The sequence below is a fragment of the Chiloscyllium plagiosum genome, chromosome 5 (assembly GCF_004010195.1).
Source record: "Chiloscyllium plagiosum isolate BGI_BamShark_2017 chromosome 5, ASM401019v2, whole genome shotgun sequence".
Taxonomy (NCBI): domain Eukaryota; kingdom Metazoa; phylum Chordata; class Chondrichthyes; order Orectolobiformes; family Hemiscylliidae; genus Chiloscyllium; species Chiloscyllium plagiosum.
Window position 1 is genome coordinate 71833480 of NC_057714.1, and position 19745 is coordinate 71853224.

General features: G+C 39.5%; 1 protein-coding gene across 2 annotated transcripts in view; it reads left to right on the forward strand.

Moving 5' to 3' along the window:
• itga8 (integrin, alpha 8) overlaps positions 1-19745 on the forward strand; it is a 207634-nt gene that overhangs the window by 66041 nt on the left and 121848 nt on the right. For both annotated transcript variants that reach the window (XM_043690323.1, XM_043690322.1), the window contains exon 14: positions 19624-19669. In XM_043690323.1, the coding sequence (XP_043546258.1) occupies positions 19624-19669 (46 nt within the window). The remainder of the gene's footprint in view (positions 1-19623; positions 19670-19745) is intronic.

Consider the following 19745-nt stretch of genomic DNA (forward strand, 5'->3'; position numbering starts at 1 on the left):
GGACAAGAAGACCTACAAATGTAATTGTTATTCTCAAGAATTGGCATTTCTCGATTGCTTTTAAGACTTTCTATAGTGTTTCTTTAACATGCTCCGAAACCTCAGATCATGTTTTTTCTTCATTTTACCATGCACCAGGATATCATCCATATAGAAAGTTGTTCCAGGAATCTAGACATGGTCCTATGGAAAATCTCTGCTCTACAGGAGATCTCAAAGGTAGACAGTAAGACAATGCCACCTTAACAGTGTAATAAATGCAGTAAGCGATCTTGACTCTTGGCCTAAGGTACCTGCCAGAACTCACAGCTAGCATTCAGCTTAATTAAAAACATTTTGTTGTCAATTTGACCAAGCCATCAATGAGAGTCAAAATATAATGGATTTCCCTCCTTAGTCCTTTGTTCAACTAGTGAGATTCAACAATAATCTTAGTTCTACATTTGTCTTGAGAGCAGTTACTAGTCCTGAGCACCATTCTATGGTATCCTGTCACTGGTGCTATGAACCACAATCAGGCCTGCTGTTGAACTGAGATTTTACTTAATCTCAGTTGTAGATCAAGAATTTCCTCACGAGTGGAGAAGCAGATGAATTTAACATTTTCTTGCAGAGTAATGTGATATTTCTGCTTCAGTTTTCTTAAACGTTTGTAAAGTTGTGCAAATTCTTGCCAAAATTCCTCCTGTCTTTGAAGTACTGTATTCACTTTCCATCAGAGCCCTAGATGAATACATGCATTCTGTTCAACAATGAGATATTTCAATAGTGCAGGACAGTTTCAGTCCCATCTTAATTGAAATGATAGACATAAATTCATGAAGCTAATATCCTCTTAGTATACCAACATCCTATTTTGGAATGCTCTAAATCTGTTTCAAGCATATTCATATTAGTATTTGACCTGTAACAAGCAATAATTTGCTCTATTGTGTATTGTAAATGCTCCTCCAACTAACAGCATAAATTTGAAATGACAAGATTTATTGAAGAAAAAGAAACGTTGGCACCACTTACCCGTGTCAGGCAGTATCTGTAGAAAGGACAAGCTCGGTTAATAGTTTGGGAGAAGACTCCTAAAAGTCTTTATCTGACTCTTTGGTCAGTGGTCAGGGACAGGAGGGTGTGAGTCCAAGCGAGGCAGGCAGACAGGTCCAGCAGGTAGTGCTGAAGGACCCTCGCCTATGCATTTGTCTAACAGGTTTGAGATTCTTGCTACTTGTATGGATGAGATTGGGACTATAGGATGGATGAAGAAAGTGACCATAGCACTGTGGTATAGGCAGCCATTCAAAAGTGGGGGAGGACAGAGAAATGTATTTGTAATCAGGGATAGTATAGTGTGGGGAACAGAGTGTTCTTTGTGGCCAAGATCCCAAAGGCTGTGTTGCCTGCCTGGTGCCCAGGTTCAGGATATCTTGCCTAAGCTGCAGAGAAACTTGGAGTGAGAGGGGAAAGATCCAGTTGTTGTGGTCCATGCAGGTACTAAGGATATAGGTGAATGAGGAAAGAGATTCTGCTGAGGGAGTATGAGCAGTTAGGGTCTAAATTACAAAGCAGAAACCAAAAGGTAATGATATCGGAATTACTACCTGAGGCACAAGCAATTTGACACAGGGTCAACAAGATTAAATAGGTAAGCGCAAGGCTCAAAGATTGATGTGGAAGAAACGGGTTCTAATTCACGGGAGATTGGTACCAGTACTGGGGAAGGAGAGACAGGCTCCCTGATTCATGCTGGGATATAGTCCTGGTGAGTTGCATATCTAGGATAGGGTTTTAACTAAATAGTGGGAAATTGGATTCAGTTGCATGGAAAATGATAAAATCCAAAGTAAAAGAAAACATTGGATTGCAAGTTATTGATAGGGTTGATTGTTACCAGAAATTAAGAGGAAGGGACAGAGTTACTAGGAACCATAAATGTTCAGGGAAATTTGATAGTATGCTGGATATCATAATGCATGAAGCATTCGGAACAAAGTAGACAACCTGCCCCATAAATTGAGGTAGATAAATATGAGAAAAATCTCATAGCCATTACAGAAACATGGTTATAAGGAGATCCAAACTGGAAACTTAACACTGAGGATGTTTGACCTTTTGGAGAGACAGGAGGGATGGGAAAAGGTGGTGGGTCGCATTGTGAACAAGAAATGAAATGAAGACAGTTATAAGAGATGATGATGTAGAGTCCATTTGGATGGAGGTTCAAAAACAGCAAGGAAAAGAAAACATTGGTGGGAGCAATGCAAATTCATAGAGTGCATTAGGAGTAGTTTCCTAGAGCAATATATTACGGAGCCAAATAAGGAGCAGGTTATCGTGGATCTGATAATGGGCATTTGAGGCATTTAACAAGGTAGCTCTCAAAAGGTTAAGTCATAAAGGCCTACGGTGTTGGAGGTAGTATGTTGGCCTCGATAGCGAATTGGCTCATGAGCATGAAACAGTGAGTGGGGATAAGGGGTTGTTTTTCAGGTTGGCAACCTGTCACCAGTGGGGTTCGCAGGGATCACTGCTAGGACTGCAACTATTTATAAGATATATTAATAACTTGGAGGAAGGAAATAGATGAATTATAGCCAGACTTGCAGACAACACAAAAATAGTTGGAAAGGCAAGTTGTGAGAATTATTTAGCATGCTACTTTTAGATCTCCCACAAATGAAGGTTGTATTTGTGTCCACTTCCACAGCAATTAAAAGGTCTGCAGTGATAAATTGGACAGCACCACTCCTTCCCTCAAACTGTAGTGACAGATAACATTATAAATTGCATAGTAAGGTTAGAATTGTAGGTGGTAAACAATTTGAAGCAATAGGGAAAGGAGATAAATCAGAATATTGTAATTGCAGTGAACTGAGGCATTTGAGTACAATAGCAGTTTACAAGGCAGAAAGCAGCCATGTGGCCTGTGGTGGCTATGTGATACTTTGCAAAAGCAACATAAAGCCATTTCTAGCATTTCAGTTTTTAAAAGTATTTATGCAAGTTTCTCAAAAGAATGCAATATTTACTACTTCAACCACTCAGCATTCGATGCGTCAATGACTCTGCGTAAAGAATTTTATTCCTAACCCTCTAACTTCTGTAGTCACAATTTTTATCGTAGTGCTGCTGAATGTCCAGCATCTCCCCATTATTATATATGTTGTATTTTACCATTTAAAGGCCAAATCTTCTTTGTTCTGAAGTTTAGAAGGGTGATTGCAGATCCAAGGGTCAGAAAAGTGTAGAAAATTCCAATTTTCAGATTTCTACTTAGAACACACAAATACATTTTTAGGAAAAAGCTTTTTAAATTCAAATTAATAAATCTTTAGAATAAAACTTACACTTTGTGCTAATATAAAGAAAATCTTTAAAAAAAATCATCATTCACAATCCAATAAAATGTTCCTATTTAACTCCTGCTCATATGTACTTATGGGGAAGAGAGGACCAGAATTGCCTGATTCCAGCATTTTCTAGTTTTATATCAGATATTCGGCATCCATAATTTGTTTCTTTTCTACCCACTTATTGGCTTGGTTTGATGAAATTCAGTCCAGCAACAGTTTTTATTACCCCAGCTGTGCCCAGGCAGAAAGTTCCTAATTTGAAAAATTCAGAAGCTGTTTCACTTTCATGTTTCCATATGTTCATATAAACACATCAATTGCAATAAATAGGAAATGGTTACAGTATAACCGTTAACTCGACACAGGAAATGTTACAGAACAATGCCCTAAAAATAAGCATGAAAGAAATTCTGAAACTTACGTTACATTAATCTAGAAATCCAAGGTGAATCACAATATTTGAAGCCAACAGCTTACTTCAATTAGAGTAACCAAAGTAGCCTCAGTATTTAATTTATTTTCATTGTCATTTTGTCTAATTTCTCTCTTGGAGAAGTTCACCTAATTTTCAATATGGACTACAATTCTAGGGTACTTAGTCCCGCACTCAGACTTTTCAGGTAACCTGAGGATCAGAAAGCTGTTATATACATTTGAAGATTTAATTTTAGATTCTGATAAATAACGTGGTTTTTGGTTAATTAGGAGATATTATCGGATGTTCACATAGGACTAATTATTTTCATCCAAATTTGCGGCATATGTAGGTCCCATCTCATTCTGTGACAAGCTATTTTAATCACATGAACAATGGGGTAGAGTTTACAGAGTCAGGAATTTTCCCAACTCTGTACTCTCAAATCAGGCATAATGTGTGTATCCTGATCAATAATATCGTCCACCCAATATATTGTGACCGTGAAGAGAGTGGCTGAAATTTTAATAAAAAGTAAATACGCATGCTGTCAACGCTTCCATTTCCACAGCAGCTTTCACGACTTCAGGACTTCCCAAAGCACTTCACAGCCAGCGAAGTGTTATCAACTGGTGCATTGTAGGAAATGTGGCAGCAATTTCATGTAGAATGAATCCCTGTGAAGAGTTTAATCAGGTAATCTATTTTTGGGAGTTACTTAGGGTCAGAGAGTCATAGAGATGTACAGCACGGAAACAGACCCTTTCGTCCAACTCATCCACCACTCCCTCTGGCAGCTCATTCCACACACGCACCACCCACTTCATGAAAAGGTTGCCCCTTAGGTCTCTTTTATATCTTTCCCCTCTCACCCTAAACCTATGCCCTCTAGTTCTAGACTCCCCGACCCCAGGGAAAAAACCTTGACTGTTTATTCTATCCATGCCCCTCATGATTTTATAAACCTCTATAAGGTCACCCCTCAGCCTCCAACACTCCAGGAAAACAGCCCCAGCCTATTCAGCCTCTCCCTGTAGCTCAAATCCTCCAAGCCTGGCAACATTCTTGTAAATCTTTTCTGAACCCTTTCAAGTTTGACAACCTTCCGATAAGAAGGAGACCACAATTGCACACAATGTTCCAAAAGTGGCCTAACCAATGGCCTTCCAACTCCTATACTCAAAACTCTGACCAATAAAGGAATGCATACCAGACGTCTTCTTCACTATACTATCTACCTGTGATTCTACTTTCAAGAAGCTATGAACCTGCATTCCAAGGTCTCTTTGTTCAGCAACACTTCCTAGGACCTTACCATTAAGTGCATAAGGCCTTCTAAGATTTGCAGCACCTCACATTTATCTAAATTAAACTCCATCTGCCACGTTTCAGCCCATTGGCCCATCTGATCAAGATCCCATTGCAATCCAAGGTAACCTTCTTCACTGTCCACTACACCTCCAATTTTGGTGTCATTTGCAAACTTACTAACTGTACCTCTTATATTTACATCCAAATTATTTATAAAAATGATGAAAAGTAGTGGACCCAGCACTGATCCTTGTGGCACTCCACTGGTCACAGGTCTCCAGTCTGAAAAACAACCCTCCACCACCACCCTCTGTCTTCTATCTTTGAGCCAGTTCTGTATCCAAGTGGCTAGTTCTCACTGTACTCCATAAGATCTAACCTTGCTAACCAGTCTCCCATGGGGAATCTTGTCAAACGCCTTACTGAAGTCCACATAGATCATGTCTACCGCTCTGCCCTCATTAATCCTCTTTGTTACTTCTTCAAACAACTCAATCAAGTTTGTGATACTTGAAGGAAAATCATTGTCTGCCTGGGACAACACTTCAGGTATTCCTTGAAAAAGAGCATGGGTTCTTTTACAAATATCTGGACCAGTCAAGTCTTTAATATTAATTTCTTCCACCTCCACTGCACAGTGACAACAAAGTGCAGCAACTACCAAGATGCACTGCAACAACTCATCAAGGCAGCACCTTCCAAGCTCATGACCTCTGCCAGCTGGAAGACTGAGAGCAACAGACACATGGGAACAGGTCCAAGTGCACATCTCTCTCCAAATCTCACAACACTCTGAGTTGGAACTTTGATATTGTTTCCTCATTGAGCAAGAACAATGGCTCAGAATCCTAAAACTCCCTCCTTAACGGAATTGTAGGCATGCCTACACCACTTGGACTACAGCAGCTGAAGAAGTCAGCTTGTCCTACCTTTTGCAGGACAATTAGAGATGGGCAATAAATGCTGGCTTTGCCAACAACGCCTACAGTCTATGAATAAATAAAAAGAGAGGTCTTTAGTTTAGCATCTCATGGAAAAGATAATTGTAATGAGGAGCTTCCTCAATACTGGAGTTTCATTATATATTTTGAACTTAAGTCATTGAAGTGATTCTGTGCAAATTAATAACAAATCATCAAATGTATCAGCATTCGTGTAATATCATGACATGCTAAATTTCTTTGAGTGCTTTAGTTACATTTTAATTCATTTTTAGGTGCGTTGACTATTATGTTGGTAAATGCAGCAAGCGTTTTCCTCCAGCAACATTGCACAAGTTGCAATGAGATGAATGCTAAATGAATCTGTTTTTCCAATATTAGTTTAAGCAGAATTGTTGATTAAAACACCGGGAGGGCAGCCAGATCTATTTTTAATAGTGTACAGGGATCTGTGACATCAACCTGAACCACTTGAGCAGGCAGACAGGAGCTCAGTGCAATATCTCAACTGAAGAGTAATCAGTTTGAATGATTTTACAGCTCCCTGACTAATAGATGAGAGCTTTACTGCATCCTGTTTTACATTTCTCAGGACAAGATGCTACTAGTATTTCTCTTTCTGATTTGGCAGTACATGTGGGGAAAGTCAGAGAAAATATATTTCTCAGCTCGACTCAGATTTTCTCTTCTATCTGTCCAAAACCCACTTCATTTGAGCTAATCTACATTTAATGATTTCTCAATTGTGTGATGGTTGTTGAAGTTACCGTGAGCTTGCACGTTTGTTTGTATATAACCCAATTAACATTTTGGAAAGGATGATAAAGTAAAGGTTGTGGAGTTTTGATAGAAGTTAAAAACATGGCACTGCCCAAAGTGAAACAATGGAATTTTATTTTCTGCAAATGTCTGGTAATAATCTTTAGTTAGGGACTAAATTTCAATCCATTAATGTAGGGTCGGGATGGGATGGTTGCGTGTTATTTGGGAGCAATTGTACTGTATTATTTGGGAGCAAATTGAACTGTTTCTGCGGCTGATGTTTAAGTTGTGCCTCAGTCCTGAGCGCTCACTGTTGTTCCCAAGTTCATTCCCCAGGCTTCTTGAATTCCAGTGTTTCAAAGGTTCTGCATCACTGATGCCATAAGTGTGTTTCCCACTGGCCTTGAAAAGGGCCAGTCACAAAGATCTATCCATCTGTGTCTGTGGCAGAAATTTCCCCTTCCCTGAGATCTGACACCAAGTCAAAAGACCGCCACATTACCCAGCAACAGTAATATTGTCATACACGTTAATCAACCAACCACATTGGAGGGAGTTTGGAAAAAATACTTCCACCTAAAAATGTTCTGCCCAGGCACAGTACAAAAAGACACTCCAAACACAGACTGGCTGATAGTCTCTCACTATCCCCACCACCACCATAAACAAATACACTCTAAGAATAAAGCTCTCAACATGGGAGACGCATTAATCAATAAAATACTTCAAAAGAACAAAAAAACCCATAAACCTGCCAGCTGAATTCGGCCAGCCCCCTATCATACTTGAATCAGCCATGAGTACACAGCATCCTCGTTCTTCTCTCCTCTGGCTAATTGCCTGGAATACTTGTGCAAGCAAATAGTGTGAGAACAATAAAAGATAGAGAGCAGAGATTTTATGAGAAGCAGATTGAAAGAATATCTTTAAAATAGGATGTTTTTATTCCAGCACCTTAGCTGAATTTCTTCATCTGAGGTCAATGTAATTTAAAATGCAAAACGAGAAAGTTCCTGTTTTCCCTGCAGCTTCCCAGGCCCCTAACTGGATCTTACCATTGTTAGTTCCTGACTCCACATACTCTTCCTGATCTGGCCAGCCTCGGTGCTGGGCGTGCTGCTTTACTGGATTACTTCAAAATGAATCTAAAAGTTACAATCCCTCCCTTAATTTCTAATCTTGTCAGCCCCAATGGAAACATTGGGATGAATCTTATGTCTTTTGATTTTTGGCTAAGCATCAGTTTCTTCAAATGTCATGTATGGTCTGTCTCTATGAGGCCAAGTGAGTTTTCTTGCTGCATCTTAGCAAACTCACTTCATTAACTACCTTCCCTTCCCCCATTGGCACCTATCTCATCCAATTCTAGACTTATTCTACCACTCGTCGTGCCCAGAACTACTTACTTGTTTATTGCAAGTGGACTGGTATTCCTGGTGCTGGCGCTACTTTTAAATGGCCAGAACAAGCACTGCCAACCCAGAGATGCCCTGCACAGTTCCCGATATTAGCCCTGGGCATGGGAGAGAAGGGAAAGTTGACATCCCGCTTTGTGGGCAGGGACCTGATGTTTCTGCCAAATGGGGTGGTGCATAGCTGGGACCTCCTCTTCCCCAACACCTAGTGGAGGCCAAAACAAACTGTGCCAACCTGGCCAAAAGTTGCCAGCCAGGTTAGTGCAACCTCAGCCCCCTGCGGAATGCACAGGAACTTCTCCACTCTACCAGCATAAATGGGGAAGTTAATGACAGGATGGGCAGTGCGTTGCCTAATGTATGGCTCCTCCCTCCTAATGTGGACAGCATTCTTATTCTGACAGCCTGAAGTGGCTGTCTGACCATTTCCAAGCCCCTGGACTAGTATTGGAGGCTGCTCTTGACCTTACTATGCCAGACTCTCCTGACCAAAGGCTAACTCCCTCAACCTGACTGAGGATTGCTGACAAACTTCCAAACTTGCTGTCTGTGCTAAATGCACAGCAATATAGAAACACTGATATTTCTGGATGACGAGCAAGGTGCAAAAAGGCAAGACAAGGCAGAACTGTTGTTAGCATCCAGCTAGGCTCAAAGTGCATACACCAACACAGTAAACAAACAGTCTGGTGATGCAGCCTGGTCTAGTCCATGATCTGGGTGCTGGATCTTGCATACACAATCCTTGCTGCATCATTACAATAACTGTTGCACCTGAAGTGTTTGGTAAGTGTATTGGAAATGTGTCATAAGGGTTCTTAGAGCCTGGCACTTATTGGTGCCAAGGCCAATGGGCATGAGGTGGATGTAGTTCTTTCTCATGGAGCATGCTCTGAGATGTAGGTGTCCAATGTCCAATATGCAGATCCTTTGGTGCAGAGTTGAGGTCATGAGGTACCTGCAGTGGTTTTCATGTCAAAACTTCTCAGTATCTAGTGTGTTTGTGGTACAATAGAAAGCTGTATATTAATGAAAGTTAACAAGGTTGTTAACAAACAATAAGCCCCCTCAATAGACAGTTTCTGCTGCCAGGTCTCACCTCAACATCTGAAACTTCATTAAAAGATACAGCGAGCTGCCAGAGGAAGTGGTGGAGGCTAGTACAATTGCAACATTTAAAAGGGATCTGGATGGGTATATGAATAAGAAGGGTTTGGAGGGATATGATCCAGGAGCTGAAAATGTGTTGCTGGAAAAGCGCAGCAGGTCAGGCAGCATCCAAGGAGCAGGAGAATCGACGCTTCGGGCATAAGCCCTTCTTCAGGAATCCCCCGAAACGTCGATTCTCCTGCTCCTTGGATGCTGTCTGACCTGCTGCGCTTTTCCAGCAACACATTTTCAGCTCTGATCTCCAGCATCTGCAGTCCTCACTTTCTCCTCTATGGTCCAGGAGCTGGCAGGTAGGACTAGATTGGGTTGGGCTATCTGTTCGGCATGGATGAGTTGAACCGAAGGGTCTGTTTCCGTGCTGTAAATCTCTATGACTCTACAAGTTGCTCCCAATGGAATTCTCATGTGACTCTGCTACATTTGCGGTCTTCTTGAAGATTACAGCCGTAAATTTGATATAGGTAGACCCACCGTGCTATACAGAGGGCATTCCAGGATTTTGATCCAATGACACTGAGGAAACAATGACATGTTTCTAATCAGAATGATGAGTGACTGACAGGGGAACCTGCAGGGTGACGTTTCCACCTATCTGCTGCTCTTATCCTCCAAATGGTACTGGTTGTGAATTTGGAAGGTGCTGTTTAAGGAGGCTTGGCGAATTGATGAATCCAGCTGGTTGTGGGGGGGTTGTAGACTTACACTGGATATCTGAAAAGAGCCAATCACTAGAGAGAGAGATGGATTTCAGAAGGAAATTAATGAGTCTGAAGTTGACCATGTGGAGCCCTGAATGAAATTATCATTATAAAAATTAGGAAACAGCGCCTAAATAGACTGTAATATTTTGGAGAAAGGGATGAAGGAGGCCGAATAAAATATAGAACTGAGAGTATCCATGTAAAAAAAAAGACAGGCATAACTTTAATACATGTGGATTATTGGAGTAGAAGGTTCAAATACAGAGGCATTTCTTTGACACCTTCATCTAATTTTTTCCAAGAATACACAAAGCTAGTTTTCAACTTCACCATCTGAACAGTAATCTGGCCAAGCAGATTGACGCCTCTTCACAGAATTTGCCCATTTCAGTGAAATGAAAATGAGATAATACAACACTACACAGTACAGCACAGGAACAGGCCCTTTGGCCCACCAAGCCTGCATTGATTCCTAGTCCTTATCTAGACCTGCTATGTATTGCACATGCCTGGTTTCCTACCCTCTGTTCGCCTCCTGTTCATGTGTCTATCAGGCTACGCCCAAACGTTGCCAATATGCCTACCACCACCACTTACACTGGTAGTGCTTTCCAGACACTGACCACCTTCTATGTGAAAGATTTTCCCCACACTTCTCCCCTAAAGATCCCCCTTCTGACCTTGAACCTGTGCCCTCTTATGGTTGATTTTTCAACCCTGGGAAAAATTCTCTGACCAAACACCCTATCTATGCCTGTCATAATTTTGTAGACCTCTATCAGGTTACCCCTCAGCCTCCATCTTTCCAGTGAAAACAATCTGAGTTTATCCAACCTTTCCTCCAGAAGAGGCAACATCTGGGTAAACCTTCTCTGTACCCTCTCCAAAGCATCTGTTCTTCTGGTAGTGTGGCAATCAGAACTTCATGCAATATTCCAAATGTAGCCTAACTAAAGTTCTGTACAGCTGTAACATAACTTGCCAACTTTAATATTCGATCCTCCGGCCAATGAAGGCAAGCATGCTATACGCTTTCTTAACCACCTTATCCACCCGTGTTGCCACTTTCAGGGATCTGTGGACCTGTATACCCAGATCCCTCTATGTGTCAGTGCTCCAAAGAGTTCTGCCATTTACTGTATAATTGCACCTAAATTTGATCTTCCAAAATGCATCAGCTCACATTTGTAAGGGGCAGGTGACCAACTCTGTAATTCGTGTAACCTGCATTTCAGAGAGTTCACTTTAAGGACTCCATATGCTGAATATATACAATGTTGTGGTTCTGCCTGGCAATTAACCTGCTGTGGGTCTGCACTCTACACTCACAGAACTCAATTGATTTGCTGTAACTTCTCCTGATTAACTTATAATGTTTTTCTGATTGAAATAAACTATCCCTGATGAGGATTGACCATTAGAGCATTACCACTAATATTGCAGACCACTGGATTACTTTACACACAGTGTTGATCTAAATCCAACTCTGTATGTCCCTGCAGAAAAAAAAGAGTAGAGCTGGAGAAACTGAAATCTTCAAAGCCACAGAAGGCAATTTGATTCTGTGCTAGTTTGATCATTGAATGGTAATAAGAAGAGATACACTTTGATAGGGTTAACCTCTGATACAATAATCAATCAAAACACTGGTTGTCACTGTTTATTTTGTGTCAATGGATTTTGTTTTTACACTGCAGCAAATGAGAAGGGTGACTTCATTAGACAAGCAGTACACATTGTGCTCAAATAGACATCATAACTTTGAATCATCCACCAACAAAATTGTTGGTTCTCTGCAATGTTAAACAATTCTACCACTGCATTAATATTCAATTGGCAAACTGTCATAGCACAGACTTTATGTTGCATATATACTGTGATCCACTCCATGTAAAAGAAAGTTAGTTGAACATAGAAAGTAGGAGCAGGAGTAGGCCATTCAATCCTTTGATCCTGCTCCAGGATCCAGTTGATCATGGTTGATCCTCTATCTGAAAGCCATATTTCCACTTTCTCTTAATACCCCTTGATGCCTTTAGTATCTAAAAATGTATCCATCTCTTTCTTGAACATATTTAGTGACTTAGTCTCCACAGCTTTCTGTGGTAAAGGATCTTATAGGTTCGCCAACCTTGGAGTGAAGAAATGTTTCCTCACTTCAGTTCTAAAATGTCTACCCCATATCGTGAGACTATGACTCCTGATTTTAGACTCTCCAGCCAGGGAAAGCATCCTCTCCATATCTCTTCTGTCCAGCCCTATTAGAATTTAATAAGTTTCAATTGGATCTCCTCTCTTCCTTCTGAACTAGTGAATAGAAGCCCAATGCAACCAAACTCTCATAGGTTAGGCCTGTCATCCCTGATATCAGCCGTGTGAACTTTCGCTGCATTCCCTCAATGGCACCTATTTCCTGTGTTAGGTAGGAAGACCGAAACTATATGCAGTACTTCAGATATGGTCTCACCAAAGTCCTGTATAACTGCAGTTAGAAATCTCTACTTCTGAACTTTAAATCCTCTTGCAGTGAAGGCCAATACAGAGGAACCTCGATTATCCAAAGGACACAGGCGGGGAGTATTTCATTCGGTTAATTGAATGCCGGATAACCGAATGCCAGATAAAATAGATTAGCCAAGCATCAGGACCTTGCAATCGTGCCGGATTATCCAAAATTCGGATAATTGAATGCCGGATAATTGAGGTTCCTCTGTATATCACTTGCCTTCCTAATTGCTTGCAACACCTATCTGCTTGCTTGCATTGACTGTTATATAAGGACACCCAGATCTCTTTGCACAACCACACTTCCCAATATATCGCCATTTAAATAATATGCTTCTGTTTTAATTTCAAAGTATATAACTTCACATTTAGCCATATTGTACTGCATCTGCAATATGGTTACTACTCACTCGATGCATCTAAATCAATTTGAAGCCTCCTTGCATCTGCCTCACAACTCACAATTCCTACCAGTTTTGTGTCATCAGTAAACATGAGAAAGAACAAAAGTAATCAAAAATATGAACAGACACCATGATGGGAGTGAAGGTGAGGCAGTGCTTTTGAAGTAATATCGGTATGAAATAACCACTTGTTTACACAACCGCCCAATATCATCAGCATTACATCAGAGACACTTCTGTTAAGCATCCTTTATGCATTAGCACTTGTAGCTTGGAATGGTAATAAGACAATATCAGCACTAAACCTTTGTGATTCCTTTAGATGAGTCTTGCTTTGCGGAACAATTTTTTTTATTAAGTTATTAGTGCCTGTATTCTCTACTTGTTGGTAAAATGGTAATGTATCGGATGACTTCAGACCTTTAAAATTTATTCAGGTCAAGTCGTGCTATTTTTAAGTCATGGAAGTCAGAATTTAAACATCGGATTCAAGTTTCAAGAAAGTCATTGTGGAATAGAAAAATGAGATTGTGTTCAAGCACAGTAGATTACTTTTACAGACTTCCCCACCAGTAATTGAATACAGTACTCAAATTAGCTGTGTTGTCTTCCTTCTACTTCTCCCTTCCTTCAGGTCTGCTGTAAAAAATCTCACTTAAACAGGAATCATCTTGTTACTTGAAGTGCTTTAGGGGTTTTGCTTAATTGTTTTAGTCTCTTATTAGCAGATTTCCTTGACATTATAACTGAATAACAGATGCAAGAACCAGACATGGCTCTGTGGAATTAAATTAGCCAAATTTAATTCTGTTAAAAGAGATTTTAGAGACTGGCCTTGTAAAGTAGATCGTCATCTGTTACAAAGAAGTATTGTATTTCTGTTTTATTAGGATGTATCACTTTAAAAATAATGGAAAGCAGAATCCCATTATACTTAAAGAAAAATCTACCTTGCCCAAATACTTTACATCCACTTCAATTTCAACTCCACCACAAATCTTATCACTTAATTTTCAACCCAGTGCTATATTCAGTTGTCAAAGACCCACTCAGTTTAGGTATTAATTAACACAAAGAATACTAGAGAAACTCAACAGGTCTGGCAGCAACTGTGGAGATGCTGAGTTTCTCCAGTATTCTCTGTGTTTGTTTCAGATTCCCAGCATCCAAGGGCATTTTGCTTTTATATATTGGCATTAATTAATTCAGAAATGATGTTTGTTTTTGAAAAATATCAAATGCTGTAAATAATGTTGGCTTTTAGTTTTAAATACAATGATATAATATCGGTGTGTTATTAGCTAATTAGATAAATATACCATAAGGTATGTTCAGGCATTATAGTGAGGTGCTGGACCATAAAGCAAAGAAAGTTTCAAGTCTGATCCTTTATGAATCCATACCATCCAATAGGTCCTGAGATGATATTTTTCTGTTCAGATCTCAGATGCACAGCTCACACCCTGTTCTAAAGAATGCCATCTCCTGTGGTAGTATCTATTGTGTATGGCCTGTTGCACACACTGACTGCTCCTTTTTCCATCTTCACAGTCCTGAAAGCTTAAAGTCAAATTCTTTGGTAAGGTGGGGACCTGAGCCTTCAGCTTCATGTCCATCAGCAGCTATAGTGCTGCTGGACCACCGGAGTGGGGTGGATTGATAATTTAACAGTATTCTTCAAAAGCAACCTAACTGTCCTGACCACATACTCAAATTCCTCATTTGATTGTGGGTATCTCCACCCACTTGAAACATGATTGTAAAATCCAATACTGGCTGCAGTTTGGCTGAAGAACTCATAAATGAACTATCCCCCAGTTTCCAACACAATGGAGATACATTCTAAGAACAAATAGATCAATCTTCACACATTCTTACAGGCTGGTGGGGTGGGTGGATATCAATTGCTTTTGTTCCTCCAGTAGGTGGATGGCACAAGTGTTACCATCAGCGATGAGATCCTCAATCTCCATGGAAATAGAGGACCACTGCACTGCTGTGTCCCTGGTGCACCTTTTCCTAGGATATCTTCCCAAAGTGAAGCTAGAATGACCAACTATTTATCAAACAGTAACATAATAAGGCCAAAAGAAATAGGAACAAGTGTTGACCATTTGGCCGCTCAAGCTTGCTCCACAATTCATGGATCATGGCTGATCTAACACTCATAGAATCCCTACATATGAAAAGAGGTCAATCAGCCTATTGAGTCTGCAATGATCCTCTAAAGAGCATCCCATTCAGACCCAGACACCGACCCTTTCTCTGCATTTCATATGGCTAATCTACCTAGCCTGTACATTTTTGGTCTGTGGGAGGAAACCACAGCATCTGGCAGAAACCCACACAGACACAGGGAGAACATGAAAACTCCACACAGACAGTCACCCAAGGCTGTAATTGAACCTTGGTCCCAGGCACTCTGAGGCAGCAGTGCTAAACATTGAGCCACCATGTCACCCTCACCTCCTCACATCCACATTCCCAGTATTTTACCAATAACCCTTGATTCCCTGACTGATTAAAAAATCTATCTATCTCAGCGTTAATTATACACAAGGACTCTGCCTCCACAGCTTTCTATTACAAGAAGTTCCAATGACTCTCAAACCTCTGAGAGAAGAAACTCCTCCTTACCTCAGTCTTAGACTCAGAATAAAAGGATGGCAATTTATGTCCCATGAGGGGAAACATCCTCTCAGCATTTACCCTGTCAAGCCTCTTAAGAATCCTGTGTGTTTAATGAGATCATCTCTTATTCTTAAGTCTAGTGCATACAGTCCCAACCTGTTTGTCCTTTGCTCACAAAACAGTCCATCCATACAAGGGATCAGCCGAGTGAACCTTCTCCAATTTGCATCCAATGAAATACTAACTTTTCTTAAATAATTATAGAATACTTTTGGCGGTTAAACCATGTTTTCATGTTCAACCTGTTGGGCCTTTGTTCAATCTTCATCACAACACAATGTGTTGAGACATCTCTGGTCGCCTAACTGTTCTTGTTAGATCCAGCTAAGCCAATTATGGCTTGTGGGCCAGTGTACCACCATGAATTGAATGTATAACTCATTTTTTGGAATAAACTCAAAATCATGCCTGGCAAGGCTGTCAGTTGTTTTTCTAGAGAGCATGTCTGCCATCTTCTGCAGTTTTCCCTGCATGTATATAGTTTCCTAAGTCAAACTCTTTGTAGTTTTGGAGTCATCCTTGCTTGTTTCTTCTTATCCACTGGAGACGCTAGAAGTTTCTGATCCATTTTTCTGATCACTTTGTGTCCAAGGATGTACGCTATAAATTGCTTGCAAACCTGTGCAACTGAGACAGCCTCTTCCATGCTTCTATGTATACTCACTTTATAGACTGGTTGGCAACACCTATCCTGTTGCTTCTAGCACAACACTGTTTCTAACCTTATAACTGAAGGATCAGCTGCTATGATTATTGGAAAGAATGGATCAGAGTGGACCAAAGCAGTCATGGATATCAACATGTCCTTTATCCTGTGAAAAGCATTCTCTTGATGTAGGTTCCAACACAATCCTGTGCCTTCGTGAGGAGTTGTCTGAATGTTAATGTGGTAGTTGCCTGTGAGGCAAAAAATTCTCATCTGGTTTACCATCCCTAACAATTTTTGGAGATTCTGAACCAAGTTCCGAATAGGATACTCTTTATTGGCATTAGTCTTATGAGGATCCAGCATTAAACCTTCACTGTTGACAATGTCAAAGATTTCATAATTATCGTTAAGGGCAAGTCTCGTTTGTAAACATTTTGAGACTGCATGCACTCTCCAATTATTCTCTTCAACTGTTTCCCAATTTGTCAACATGATATCCATTTGGTATTTGATTCTATCAAAAAAATCTTAAAAGTATTGGAAGTAGTCTGCTAAAAAATCTTTGGGGATGTTGTGATCCCAAATGGTAATCTGTTGAAACAAAATCATTCAAATGCAATTACAATTGCAGTACAGTATCATCATTCCTAGACATAAAGTGAATTCCTCCTGCCACTGTCTAGTTGAACTGTGAAAAGCCAAAACAAATTCAAAGAGTTTCATTAGATGTAAGTACAGCAACTATACCCGAGCAGCACTCAGTTAGATTTGTGACCAGGGAAATTATGCCAATCTTGACATTTCTACAAATTGTGTCCCATTAAGAAATGTGGAATCTCCCAGATGGATTTAAGGATTTAACATCTTTCTTCAATGTAATCATGTATTCAGCTCCTTTTAACCCTTCAAATAATTCTGAATATTCCTGTCCAGAGGAGCTCCTTAGCTTCTACTGTTTAATTCTTCTACCTTTTGAATAACAGTAACATGAAGATGTATCTTCCTGTTCAAGTGACAATTCTTCATTGTGAAGTATGTATATGTTTTGTAGTATTTGGCATCCCCTCTTTTGGAGAGTTGAACGTCGCATAACTTTAATATTATGCACCTGACCTCCTACACCACATAGTTGCACTATTATTGGTATAGACAGTGTTTTCTTAACCGCGGCTAATTATCTGATCATGTAGTGACAATTATTCTGGTGTCTAATTTCTCATGAAATTTGTGAGATGACCAATGATATAAATATCAACTTGCCAAGATGTAAGATCTGAATCACGTTTCCCCGGGAACAGTTTTTCTGCTGTTGTAGAATATTCTAATTTATTAACTTCCTTCTGACAAAATTTTAATTTTGTTAATTTAAATTTGCATCCTTGATATCTGTCAGTGTTTCATTATGAGGTGAGCATGGTTTTAATCTGGTTCAATTTGGTTTGATTTGGCTTACTTAATATAATTTGATTTAAATTAGCTGCTTTTAAAAGAGCTAGCTCATTTCAACCATTGCCCCTTTAAGAGCTGGCAGTTTGCTTTAATTTAGTTAATTTGTTTCCTTTTGTTTTTAAAAGAGCTAGAAATACATTATGAAAACAGTGAATTTGGACCAATTAGTTGATGTTCCCTTTTCCCCTCCATGTGAGAATGTCTGCATGAGGAAATAGTCCAAATCAAATTTGTCTGCTCCTATTTCCAATTTGTTTCATCTTTAATTTGTCAATCAACATCACACGAACAAATTATCTGATTATTACCGCACAGATGCTTATAGGAGCTTATTGTGTGCAATTTGGCTGCTGTATTTTCCACAGTTCAACAGTGACAATACTTCAGAAGCATTCACTGTAAAGCATTTTGAAACAATCTATAATCAGAAAAGGCATTAAATAAATACAAACCTCTTATTTTTGAAATCTGTGTTGGCTACTTCAATCTATTTTCTATTTATCAAGTTAAATGATATTTGGGTGCTAATTAAAATTTCTAAATTATTTTCCTATGAAAATATCAAGATAAACTCACTTATAATTACAAGAATTATCTCTACATTCTTTATAAAAATAGGTGCTGTATTCTTCTTCTCATTATACAAATCAACATTTAATAATACACCAAAGCCTATTTGTAAGGGCCACATGGACAGCCTCTCCATTACTTTTAGGAACCTAATGTATCTCGCACCAGACTTGGGTGTTTTCTCTTCCGTTGGTTTAAGTAATTTAGCAAAACAAAAATCCTTTTAGTGATCATAATGTCACTCATCTCCTATTTCAGAATTACTTCCTCTGTGATATTCGAGGGTGATATAAAGTACTAAGAATAAGCACTATTTTATAATCTTTAGCTACAAAAAGACAATTTTCTCCTCTTAGAGATCACAACTCATATTTAACAAGCCTCTTTTAACAGTCTTATTTATAAAATGCTTTATTCATCCTTTTGATTTTTAACGAAGTCTTCATACTTGCTCATCACTTTCCTTGGGACATTCAATATCTTATGTTGTAATTTCCTGTTCTCCTTAAATATTTTTTCTTTATGTTTCTTTATTATTATTGTATGCATTTTAAGTTGTTTTCTAACCCCTTTATTTCTCCATAGCCTCCTTAAAATTCCTACCTATTTTCCATCTATCGGTGAGGTCCCACTGTTTCCTCGCAGATTCCTATTGTAACCAGCTCTTTTGACTAGCCAGACAATTAAAACCTCACAAGCCTTATGACTTTGATATTTGGATGGTCTTGCACCTACCTTCCATCAATATTCCCTCTAGGCTGCTTGAGTATTGAACATCCTTCAATGTGCCAGGCAGGGACGAAGAGACCAATAAGCAGGATGTGTGCATGCACTGCTGTGCTGCAATCTTAACAGGACCACATAGTGCAACAAGCAGACTACATACGGTTAGCAGAAATTAGAGGAAACTTAGCATTAAATCTCTCCCAGACAACCTGACCCATGTCACTGCTGTCCAGTTCAATTACTTCAAAGTGCTCACCACATTTAGCTAATTTACCAAATTTACTTTCAGGTAAAATTTTGCACCTTTTCAATTTTGAATATAGTATATTATTGCAAGAATTTCCTTTATAACAGCATTGAGGGGTTACTTACTGCCATGGACTGCAGTAGTTCAAAATTCACCTCCACCTTCACAAGGTCAGTTAGGGTTGGGAAGTAATTACTAGCCTGGCCAGCAATGTGTGCATGTTGTGATCAATAAGAAAAAAAAACTGCTTAAGGTCAGAAAGTACATAAGATCATAATCTCCCATTTTTCTCAGACACTAATGGAATTATCGTCTTTTCACAGACTTGGTGGTTGGTGCCTTTGGAGCTAGTAAAGTTGCTCTTTACAGGTAGGTGACTAAAAGTATTATGTGTTACCTATTTGAAGGATTGACCAAATAACTCAAAATGTAATGGAGTAGGCTC